This window comes from Amblyomma maculatum, chromosome 6 (assembly GCF_055883805.1).
Source record: "Amblyomma maculatum isolate TAMU_Amacu chromosome 6, ASM5588380v1, whole genome shotgun sequence".
Taxonomy (NCBI): domain Eukaryota; kingdom Metazoa; phylum Arthropoda; class Arachnida; order Ixodida; family Ixodidae; genus Amblyomma; species Amblyomma maculatum.
This window is the reverse complement of record NC_139349.1, coordinates 46,797,034-46,808,924: the sequence shown is the minus strand read 5'-3', so window position 1 is coordinate 46,808,924 and position 11,891 is coordinate 46,797,034. Positions and strand designations below refer to the sequence as shown.

At 45.1% G+C, this 11,891-nt stretch overlaps 1 protein-coding gene across 1 annotated transcript in view; it reads right to left on the bottom strand.

Annotated features, from left to right (window-relative positions):
- Positions 1-2,422: 2,422 nt before the first annotated feature.
- Positions 2,423-11,891, bottom strand: part of LOC146185658 (KAT8 regulatory NSL complex subunit 1-like) — an 86,040-nt gene continuing 76,571 nt past the window's right edge. Inside the window, exons 6-9 of the mRNA XM_084606557.1 lie at positions 10,682-10,810; positions 10,051-10,201; positions 4,278-4,344; positions 2,423-3,561 (exon numbers count right to left, since the gene is read on the bottom strand). Coding sequence (XP_084462683.1) covers positions 2,818-3,561; positions 4,278-4,344; positions 10,051-10,201; positions 10,682-10,810 — 1,091 coding nt within the window. The 3' untranslated portion in view covers positions 2,423-2,817. The remainder of the gene's footprint in view (positions 3,562-4,277; positions 4,345-10,050; positions 10,202-10,681; positions 10,811-11,891) is intronic.

Sequence of the window (11,891 nt, the reverse complement as noted above, 5' to 3'; positions counted from 1 at the left end):
CAAAGCCTTCAAGAATGCTGTACCAGCAGCCACAACCACTTAGGCACGATTTCGCTTATAACGCCGTCAACCTTTGTGCGGCTGTTGATGGTAACGCTAGCAATTGTGTGCGCCTGTTGGTTTTGCAAAAATTATTTTGCGTGCACAGAGCCAATTTTTCGGGTTTTACAGGGCAGTGCTCATACAATCTGAAAATTCAGTTAAAATTTGGAAGTCGCCAAAGTGAATCGCACAAAATATGTTGCTGCTGCTTAGTTTATTTGCACACTAAAACTAACGAATGCATGCAGTTAAGTGGAATGGACAAAAAAGAAAAAACCTGCAAAGCAGTCACAGGACTTCTTCCTTTCATTTGCTTCATTTTTTACTTGTCAAATGAACAGCACACAAGAGTTGTTCAACTACAACCATAATCAGCATTGTTCACAAAATCTGTGAGGCATGATTCCACATTAATGAAAAGAAGTCAGCAGTCCTAATTGAAGAACATGCTGAAGTTGTGCCAGCGTTCTTGGAAAAAAAAATATGACCAGGGGGAAAAAAAGAGGAAACTCAACTATCTATGACACCAAAAAAAAGTGGCGCATCCTCTTTATTTTTTTTTCTTGACCAATCTAGAAAAACTATGGTCACATTTTTTTCTTCCTTTCCTATAGATCCAATGCTGAATATCAGCCAAAAACAATACGCTCCCCACATTGGAAAAGCACCAAAAAATATTTACGAGGTGAAAGAAAGGTCAGGCATAATGAGGAAGAGTCTGTACCTGATGCTTTAAAACAGTAATGTACACATTCCTAACACTTAGCCCTCCATCTTTCGGATGCCTATCTTGCTATATACAAATGCCTGTAGTTTCATACTGCCTCTCAACATTTTTGTCCCTCTTTTAACACAAGGCGCATTCACCTAACATGAACCAAAATTTCTTCATTATAAAAAAAAAAATTGAGCTCAAATATTTTCCAGCAATTATATTTTGTCCCACTTAGTCCCACTTAGAGCATTATAATTTATTTTCATTCATAAACTAGTTACTACGAGAATAAAACACGAGGAGGTGTGTCCTCTAGATGCAGACTTACTTTTTTTGTATTTTCAAAACGAAAAATCTCTTGATTAAATAAGTTAAGGAAGAAGAATAGAAAAATATTAAGTGCAGTAGGCAACTACCAAGAATAAAAATTTAAGTTAGGCTTGAAAAATGCACCGCTCCTCTGAAAAACTTTGGTTCAGGTTATGTGAAGCGTACTGTATACTTAAGTGATAGTATGCAAATTGTATGTAACAGACACCATTTGCTTACTTAAATTTTGCATTCATAATTAGAGCTGTATATTCTTTTTCCCTCCACAAGAACCGAACCTCATGAGAAGCCCAACATCTGATGGCTTCAGAAAATTATGCCCTTTAGACTGTTCGATCCACCAGTGGTTTTTGAAAGTCGCCAATTTTTACACGTGCTTTGGCAAAATTGAAAGAGGAATTAGGCCTCCATTTCAGCGGTAGCCAATATTAAATGCGAACTTTAGAGTGCGCGAGCTACACATACAAAGCCTTAAACACAACAAATCATTATGATAGGGTGTGAAGAACAGATTTACAGCTAGCATAGTTTGCCAGACATGACTAGCATAGCAGTGAACGCTTTATGCCAAGGTGGCTTCCCCTAGAGCATAGAACACCAAATGAATGTTTCAAATATTATACAAAATTTTGGCCGCACCCATGTATAATAAAGGAAAGAATAACGGAATCACAACGGCACAACAAACAATTTCAATTTCCCTGCCAGTCTCCTTGCATAACTCACATAGAATATTGCAGAACAGTGTTTGATATGGAAAAAAAGAATTAATAAACTTCATAACATGAATCGCTAAGTGCCATTTCCCTTGGACCTCTGAAAATTACACAGCCTTCAAGCGTATATGTACAAATGTCCGAGAAACATCCGAAATGGTAGTAACTCAGGTGCTGGTCTTCAATGCTGTGAGAATTCTTTTTACAAGCTACTCATAGAGGACAGAGAAGTAAAAGAAATCAATGCTGTGGTCTGTGAGATGTTACTCGCAAACCTAGCTCAAACCCAACCCAACTTCCCTCCAGCCATCAATTTTTGGGGGGGACATTAGAAAAAGGCTACAATATCCTAGTCAACACTTGTGCATACTCCTGGCTTTGTACAGCTTGTCATGTTCTGCCGAGCACAGCTTGTAATGTCTACACACTTTCCTCAATGGCGTATCCCCTCTATTTTTTTCTAACTTAGGCCGGAAGGTGGTCAAGAGGCAAGCGAAAGGAAGGAAAGCGCGTGCCTAATCTGTCACAGGCAAACATGTCTATAGTACAGCATCATGATTGTGTGTGTGTGTGTGTGTGTGTGTGTGTGTGTGTGTGTGTGTGTGTGTGTGTGTGTGTGTGTGTGTGTGTGTGTGTATATATATATATATATATTATATATGTACAGACCATATACAAGCATGCACCCACTCACACTACAGAAAAAAAAAAGGAAAGGTACGATACAACAAAACAAACCAGGAAATGTTTCTGCACCGGCTCCTAAAGTCGGCTTCATCTTGCAGCCACACATGTGGACTGCACGTCTTCTATCCTCTGCACACAACTCTGAACTCACTCTCTCCCATGCGCGCTAACACACACACACACGAGCAACGGCAATTGTTTGCACTCCAACCAAAGCATGAAGTCCCATCACACGGCAGGTAGAGAAGGGAGGGGCGAGGCTTACGAGTTGCCACACAAGTCTCCATGCCCGTCTGGGAAACAAACAAAAAGAGTAACCGCTTTGGTCTATCGCTTGGTCAGCTTGAGAACCAAGTTCTCTTTTCGCTCAGATGTCACCACTGTCCACTCGGGATCATCGGGCACGATGGGTGCAATGCACGGAGGCTCAGACAACGGCGAGCCAGGAGCCCCAAGGTCCACCATCCTGAGCCCTCCATCCCCTACTTCTTCCCTATAAGGTTCAGATACTGGATCCAACTCTGTCATTGACTCTGGCTTTGGCTCCTCTACTGGTTCCTCTGCTGGCTCCTCCACTGGTTCCTCTGCTGGCTCCTCCGCTGGTTCATCCGCTGGTTCCTCCGCTGGTTCCTCCGCTGGTTCCTCCGCTGGTTCCTCTGGCAGCTCTTCCGGCATTGCAGCATCAGCCGGAGAGCAGTCGTGGTGAGGTGGAGGTGAAACGGGCGGTGACGAAGGCAGGAGGTGTGGAGAATCTGCCAACATGGCCTCATACTCTTCGGTGGAGAGGGGGAACTGGCGCCGCTCATAAGGGTCCACCTCGCAGGGGGCCCAGCACGAGGCCATCATCCCCGCGGGTGGTGGAGACATGGACGAATCGTATGCCACTGAGTCGTATGGCTGCCGGTGGTGGTGTGCCTGGGCTCCCTTTCCGCTGCTGATTGATGGCTGTGCTTTGCCTTGGCCACTGGCATTCTGGACAGCCTTCGATAGGAGACCGGCAAAACGCCGCTTCTCCTCCTCTTCACACACCCGGTGACGAGCCTCAAAGGCTTCATCACTCATGTCCTCCACCTGCATAGAGTGGTGGGTACGAAATGCACAATCCCCAAAACGTGCAAGAGAATACTGACAAAATGTGCACAAGGTAAATTAGCAGCATCCACACAGCATGCCATTTTTTTTTTATTTTTTTTTACAGCAATGAGAATGCGTGCCTAGCCATGCTATGATGGGAAAAAAATTAGACAAGTGGGAGCACAGATGTAGCAAGGCATCAATGTGGGCACTAGCAGAAAGTTGAAATAGAGGAAATAAACAAATTACAAGGGCTCCATAAAATTCAGCTCGGCGACAAACTTTCTGCACAAAAAAAATCTACACTAACTCCAGCAAGGGCTTGCCACACACAACTCCATGGTTTCAGAAATATGAAATATATATATATATATATATATATATATATACCAGGTGTCCTAGCTAATATGGATTAAAAAAAAAAAAAAAAAAAAAGTCCTCGCAAACTGAAGTAGAGTACATACTTTTTGAAGTTATATAAAGTATTGTTCTCCCTACTGCAATAATCAGACAACAAAACCAAACGCTCTGCGACTACGGCACTTTCATCTGAGGTTTTGCAATGCACTTCCGAGGTTCCTGCCTTTTGCACTACTGACGACAGAGCATCGTGCTGCTGAAGGCACATCACAGACCTATCGAACACTACTTTTGCTCAAGGGTGTACACAAAGCAAGTAAGCACCGTAAATCAAGAAAGCACCAGCATCTTACCTCATCCTTCGTGTCACTAGCGTCTTGAGAAACTCCACTGAGCTCTTCTTCGGATAGCGCACGCCACCTAAAACAAAACAGTGCCATTAGTTTTAGAACGCCTGTGGCCTGTAAGAGATGGGATAGTGCTCGAAACATATAGCAGCTGATTGAAATACGCACTACGATCACATAATGCATCTATTCTGCAGTTCAGTAGAGCAGAGACAATGATACATTTATTCCAGGTTGCAAAGTTGGCGCCCAAGTCTGCCGAGACTGGTGTCCCATCATCCACGAGTCTAAGCGGTGGCCCTACACACACACACACACACACACACACACACACACACACACACACACACACACACACACACACACACACACACACACACACACACACACACACACACACACACACACCCAAAACAAAAACAGGCCCACAACTATGGCTGTGTAAAGTACAATACTGACACTTCTTAATTAATGACACATATCTCGAATTTCGTTACTGAACTGAAACTAGTCACCCCATTAGTGCATTCTTGCAGGTGTTATCTGCTAGGCTTGCCAAAGTGGGTGTGGACGCGTCCCTGGCGCCATTTTGTTGAAATAGCGAGAGACCGACACACAGCGATGGCCCTGCGTAAATTTCATCCACACTACAAGTTTGGTCAAAAGAAAATAAATAAGCGAGTGATTAACTTTCTTACACGTCCTGCTTCATTTGAACCCTCCGATAATGTGCAAGAGTCAGCAGCCAATAATGAAGTGCTAGTGGAGGGCGACGAAGGCCTAACGAGATCGGCGACAGCTACGTGCAGCGACCGCATATGCTGCGATACCGCAACGCTCCAGCATTTACGCCTGTATTCACAAACGTGCCTCGACTCGACGCTCCATCTCCACTCCGTGTAGAGAAAACAGCCGCTCATCCACTCCAGGCCCGATTCAGATTCATGAACGTCCCTTGGAATACCTCCTCCACTTGAAGCAGCGTAAGTGGCTTATGGGGACGAGATTAAGGTGAACTTTTGGTCCGAAAACTGTATGCTGAAGTGTGTAACATGCTCAGTTTTTCATGTCAAGCCTTCTAAACAACTTTCGCAAGCAACCTCAAAGTTAACAGCGTAGTGGAACTTGTTTTGTGGGCTGGATGAAAAAGGCGGTTTTGAAAACTGGCCGAAAATGATTTTGCATCTCGCAACAGTCGCTGCTGGTGACGAAGAGTTTACGTGGAACATGACGTAGGCTTCGAGAAATGGTGTGACTTTGGTTTATTTTTTGGTGTGAGATCTATGCTCGGCCTTTGCCGCTTTGCCTTTGGTTATTGCCAGCCTTTGACAGACATTTTTTATATTGCCAGGCTATGACAGACTTTTTTTTTTTATTGCTGAGCTTTGATAGACATCAAAATATATTGCAGGAAAAAAAAAGTATAAGCCGCCAACTCCTTCGATGGTTGGTTTGTGGGGTTTAACGTCCCAAAGCGACTCAGGCTGTGAGAGACGGCGTAGTGGAGGACTCCGGAAATTTCGACCACCTGGGGTTCTTTAACGTGCACTGATATCGCACAGCACACGGGCTTTTGCCTTGCTTTTCGCCTCCCTCGAAGAGCGGCCGCAGAGGCCGGGATTCGATCCCGCGTCCTTGGGAACAGTAGCCCTGCGCCACCCCGGCGAGTCTATTTCCTTTGAGCATGACTCTGGCCTTCATAGAGCTCGGGGGCAAGCGATGAAAGCATGTGTGCTGCTTTGCATTATGTTGCATGCTGAATTCGACTCTCCAGAAGCAAATGTCGTGTGCAGTTTCCAAACAAGTGGGGAGCCCTAAATGAAAACGTGCTTGAAAAGCCATGCCCTTCGTCAGCCGCGAATATCCGTCCGCTCCGTAGGACGAGAACACCAACGCGCTCCCTCAACAGCGCCACGCGTCCGAAGACGTACTAGTACCCTCGGGTGACGGACAAGCCATTGATGCGCGGGGTGCACCACAGATGTCCACACAGTCCCACCGCTTCTTCGGTGCCCACCCAGCTTACTGCATGCAACACGCTGTTCCCTCACAAGTTTGGCACTGTCTGCGGAAGCGTGCAGGGCAAGCCACGGAAGGAATGCACCGCCACCACTCGACTCTTGAGACCGGCCGCGGGTGAGCTCACCCTTGATGGTCAAATTGCGCCTCAATGGTAGGCAACGAAAATTGTTTACTTATCCGGCGACTTGAAATGTGCCCGCGCCACACAAGTGCAATGCGATGATGCGATGATGCGACGATCAACACAGCACAGACGTCGGTGGCTGATCATGGTTATCCATGTTCGGTGTGAGTGGCAGGGACGGCCGGAGGCTAGCCATGGCCACATTCATAAAACGATAGCGTGCCAGAAGTCCCGGGTCACTGTCACTCTTAGCCGATGCATTAGAAAAAGGTTCGGTGCATCCTTGTCGTATCCGCTTTTCTGAAAAGTTTGGTAAACCAGTAGAATGAAGTCCATACACCGAGCGAGCGATGCGATGTCTGCCATGTTTACAAGTAGAATGGCGATCGAGGAGCGGCCAAGATAGCGTTGCCGCCGGCTCGAGATTCTCGAGAATACTCATTTTCTCCGCTGGTGAGGAGCAATTCAAGTAGAGGTTGCTTTCTGGAACGAAAAACAGGCCTCGAAGGCCACTTGGAGTAGAAATTCGAGTGAAGGCGTGTTTGTGAATACGGCGGTTAGGATTGCTGCAACTGCAGCAACGAAGCGGAAATCGGATTTCGCCAGCAACTGCGACAACTACCCACTTCAAAGCAACGGCGGTATGGATGATGTTGCATTCACTGTCGTGAATTTGGAATATTTCGAGCAGTTGAGTGCCGTCAAATGAAAGGTGTGTGGTAGGAATGTTAGAACTTCTAAAGGAGATAGTGAATATGGGCTAGCCGTAAAGGTGACATTTCATCTGCATGGAGTTCGCCGTGAGCTCAAGGCAGCCAAAAGATAAGTCCATTCACTATCAATATTCTTGCTGCATGGGCAATGCAAAGCATGGGAAACTGACAAACTGCACTAAACGATGTGTTTGCATAATGAATATTCCACATAGGGGACTTCATAATGAAACCTGGCAAGATTTATTATGTGAAGAACAAGTCGACACTATGACAACACGCGCAGCCGAAAATGTGTTCACAGACAGCGCCCGTTTTGTTTGAGAGTTCTACCAAGAGTCGTATTTGGATAACCTTGGAAACATTGCTTTCTCCTCGGCATATTGGTGCGGGCGCAGTGATTGAACTGTACACTGGGCTCGCACTGACTATGCTGTGTTCAGCAACTTCTGTGTCAGGTGCGAGCGTGGCCCTGCAGAAGGCGACCCATCTATCAAGTGTGAAGAGCAGCAGCCACAGGTGTCATAAAAACACGGGGAAAAAAAAAAGAAAAGAAAGAAACTGGCGAGATGGAAGCGCAGGCTTCACTTGTCTTGTTTCAAAGGTCCTTTGCAGAAGCATATGGCCTTCGGTACACGACTGTGTTGTGTGATGGAGATAGCCACTTGTTTCTGGCATGCATATAGCTTCATAAAGCTACACAAAGAAGGCTGCGCTAGCCACGTGCAAAAAAGCGCATGGACACGGCCCTCCGCAATTATTATTGCAAAACAAAGGTGAGGAAAGAGAGAGGATCAGTGGCAAAAAGAAAGCTTGCGGCCAACCTGGTGATTAAATTGACTGTATACTACAGCTGGGCTCTGAAGTCGCATGCCAGAGATGTCCAAGCAATGCAGCAGGCAGTGATGGCCACATTCCATCCCATCACATCAAATGATGATGTGTCGAAACACAGCCTGTGCTCGACAGGCCAAAACTCATGGTGATGACAAAATGCTGCCGCAGCGACGGGGAGCCCACTTCCCAAGCATAGATATCGCTTGCCATTGCATGTATGCAAGGCGCTACTGCCCATTTACCAGCACTTTGCAGACCAAAAGCCGCAAAACCCAAAATAGCAATGAGTGTTGTATTACTTAATATGGTCAACGGCACTAAAGGAGTGCCATGAATCATTACTTTCTGTTGAAGCTGCGGTTGTAGAGGCAGTTGTATGATTCAATGCAAGCAATCTTCAACAATCCTAACGAATACTTGGGAAGGTACAGTATAAAACCGGAATATAGGTGGAGATTTTTTTCTAACAAAAAAGCAAGCTAAAGTCATTCCTTGTCTCATATAGCGGTCTTTAGCAAAATTTCAGGCACAGTCTGGTGACGGCATTCCTGCTCATGAACGAACAGCCAAAACTGTATCGACATCCTGCAGTTGCTGGCATTTCTTCCCCTCTTCCAAGTGGATTTATCTTCGCACGCGCTCTTTCGTTCAACCTATGAGAGTGTAAAATGAATCTTTAGCAATTAACAGCATGTGGAAGCAGTTTATAGTGGCTTTCCAGAAAAAGTGATGTCCACCGAAGTGAATGGCAGCATGGCGGCTCTCTCAGCGACAGTTCGGTGTTTCAGGAAAGACTGTGTGGTGCCATGGACAAGATCAGCTGTTCGCATGCAACTTTTCAAGAAATGCTGCGTAAGAAACGAGCTTGATGGAACTAGATGACACACACTGGCAGGTGGCAAGCAGCAAAGAGTTGTTTTCCAACGACGCTGCTGAAAGGGAGTGAGATTGTAGCTCATGATGCAGGGACACAGCTGATGTAGTAAATATATGCGCTTCTCCACTATTCTGTCTTGTTTTATTTATTTATTTATTTATTTATTTTTCACTTCATGGTAAGGGGGTCGACCTATATTCCCATACGGTAGACATTAACCCTGGCCTCAATAACGGGGAAGAGGATGGCTGAGGATAAGTGACGAACTGCCGAGTTAAGCGTGCCTCTTCTGCAAGTGTGCACCATGCACTGATATAGCGGCATTCCACACACGAGCAGTAGTCGTATTCCATCTCTCTCAAATTGAAAACTTTGAACACCCGGCTGGTTTCAGATGTTGATATCTCTGCAACTAGAGCAGATAAAGCTATATTTTTGTTCGTAAAAGGTAGCTGAAGATGCAGGGGCTGCAATGCTCAAGGTAGAATTCTTCTAATGGGCTTCAATAATTAATTATTACGCAAACTTTTGAATGATTGAAAAAGCACATCCTGAATGCTGGTGTTCGAAGTTGCATTAAATTACAGACATAGATAAAATAGAAAGACTGCTTTGAACATTGCATTCCCTATGCATTAGACTATGCAGAAAATGTTTAGTTTAGTGGGGTTTAATGGCACATAGGCTATTAAGGACATCATGCGCCAAGCGCGAGGTTTAGTTTGTTATGCATGTGATGGGTCTGAAAAGTTGGTTAAATATTATTTCCTCATCACTTAGTGGCAATATTTAATTTACAAAAAAAAAAAAAAAAAAAGAGAAAGGCATATTTGAAATCAGCGTAGAAAACTTAGCAACATGGTGTGCTTGCATTATAACTGGGTTAGAAATAAGGAAAATACCTTTCAGACCAGTGTACCCCTCTTAACCCAATCATACCTACTTCTCTAAAGGCTTGGGAATAGTCCCAAAATTGAGGCCAAAGTACAATGCTCAAAGGAGGTATAGACATGTCCTGTGGTTGCCGAATCTGCATCGTCAGTGTTGAGGATTCTGCAACATCTAAAAGCAACGCCAGCATCAAAGATAATGCAGACTTTTAGCTCCACGTTTCAGGTAAGCAGAAAGGGCTTACAATCTTCACAGGCTCAGTTCTACAGACTCTTGTGCACAAATGTCATTTAAAGGCAAGGCAGTGAAACTGACTTGGGCGTGAGGATCTCCTTGTAGGGCAGCCTTTCTACTCTTGTCGCCGAGGCAATGCTGTAGGGGATCACAATGTTGTTGATATCGAATGCATTCTCGCCCCGGCGCCTCCGCAAAACCTCTTGCAGGATGGACCGGTTTTGTGCAGCACCTGAAGGAGCACGAGAGAGAACAATCACGAGGTTGCACTGGGCAGTGTGAAAGGTGGAGCGGGCAAAGGCCACCGCACTCGTTAGACACGGATGTTCATCCCGCAAGAGCGCTAACTGCCGCCACTTTGCACTACCCTGCCGCTCACAGCATCCCTGTCACGAGAAATAAGGTGCAGAAATAAGGTAATTCGGTGCAGTGCTCACCGTGCCTAGCTGGCCGAAGGCTATTTAGAAAACAAATGTACCTTAACCCTTTGAAATGCTACGTACGCAAATGTGTGAAAAAACCGAACTCAGCTTCCTCTGTGTGTATACGTGCTGTGCCTAGCAGCAAGTTGTTTGCTTGAGAGTTATTTGGCCAATATTTTGCAAAATAATGGGCAAGGCGGCATGTCATCCACCATTTCTGGGCAGACGTATTTTTGCGCTGGCAAGGGTTAGCCGGCCATCGTCGGCGGTGAAGTAGGAAGTGCTATTACCAGGAAGTGGCTGGGAACTGGATGAGTCGCCCAGCGACGGTGCAGGGGAGGGCACAGGAGAGGCTGCCTTGGAACTGCCGCTTGAAGCAGTCGAGAAGGTGCGCTGCCGTTCCCGCTGTTTCATGGACACTGGAAGGCAGATGAGGGTGTGCCCTTTTAGGAAACAGATAGGGCCAGAGCAGTTACCTGGTCGCCTTCCATGTCATTGCATCTTTTTGGAAGGTGACAGCATTTCTCACAACGCAACAACTAAGTATCTTTTACTTGTATTCACTAATTAAACTGCTCTTGCTAATGAACAACCAAAGATCTGCAATTAACCCTACGCTATGCCAGCTGCGACCACCATATCCTGGCAAAAGTCATTAATCTCACCCGCCCATCTAACTTTCCACTACCCCATGCTACACACTTGCCTTCTCTAGGAATCCATTCCACTACTTTACATGCCCACTATATGACTTACCCTTGACCACCACTTCTTCAGATTTCGATAAAATTGCCATTAACTCGCATTTGTTGTGGGACACACACTGCTTGCTTCTTTGAACTACTCCAAACGCTTCCCTTTCCTTCCATAGCTTAAAGCAATGACCCCAAGTTAAGGTGAACCCTTTTCATTAGTCTCATATTTCTGCCCCAAGGGCAAGTACTTGGAAGGGTAGTACATATCATTTCTGCAAATCAGTGGGTGAAGTGTACTTAGAACAACTCTATATATATAAGTAATGACTGGGTGCCTTCTAATTGTTTTCAATAGTCTATTTCTTTTGCCCAGCGATGACTGCAATGTTGCGCTTTTTTTCTTTCTGCTAAATAGAGAATGTAGCCTTTTTCCTTGGCAGTCAGTGCACTGTATAAGGAACTCTAGTACACTTTCACAGTGGCTACCACAGACTGTCGAATGAGCGCAGGAACTCGCTTTCAAGTATGCCATACAATGCAATAACCGCTACCTTGATCAGAATCAGTAATTAATAAGGAAGGAACAGTAATCTGACCTCGCAGAAGTATGTAAAATCATTGGAATGCAGTGGATTTATTTCCTGCTATGAAATTATGAAACACCATAAAATGACAAAAAGAATTCCACAAATTACCTGGTGTATAATATCTGATATAACTACACTTATTACAATTTACTCTGAAGGATTATTGTACAGATGATGCTGTAACCAGACAAAATAAATCTCAATGATGTCCTAATAAT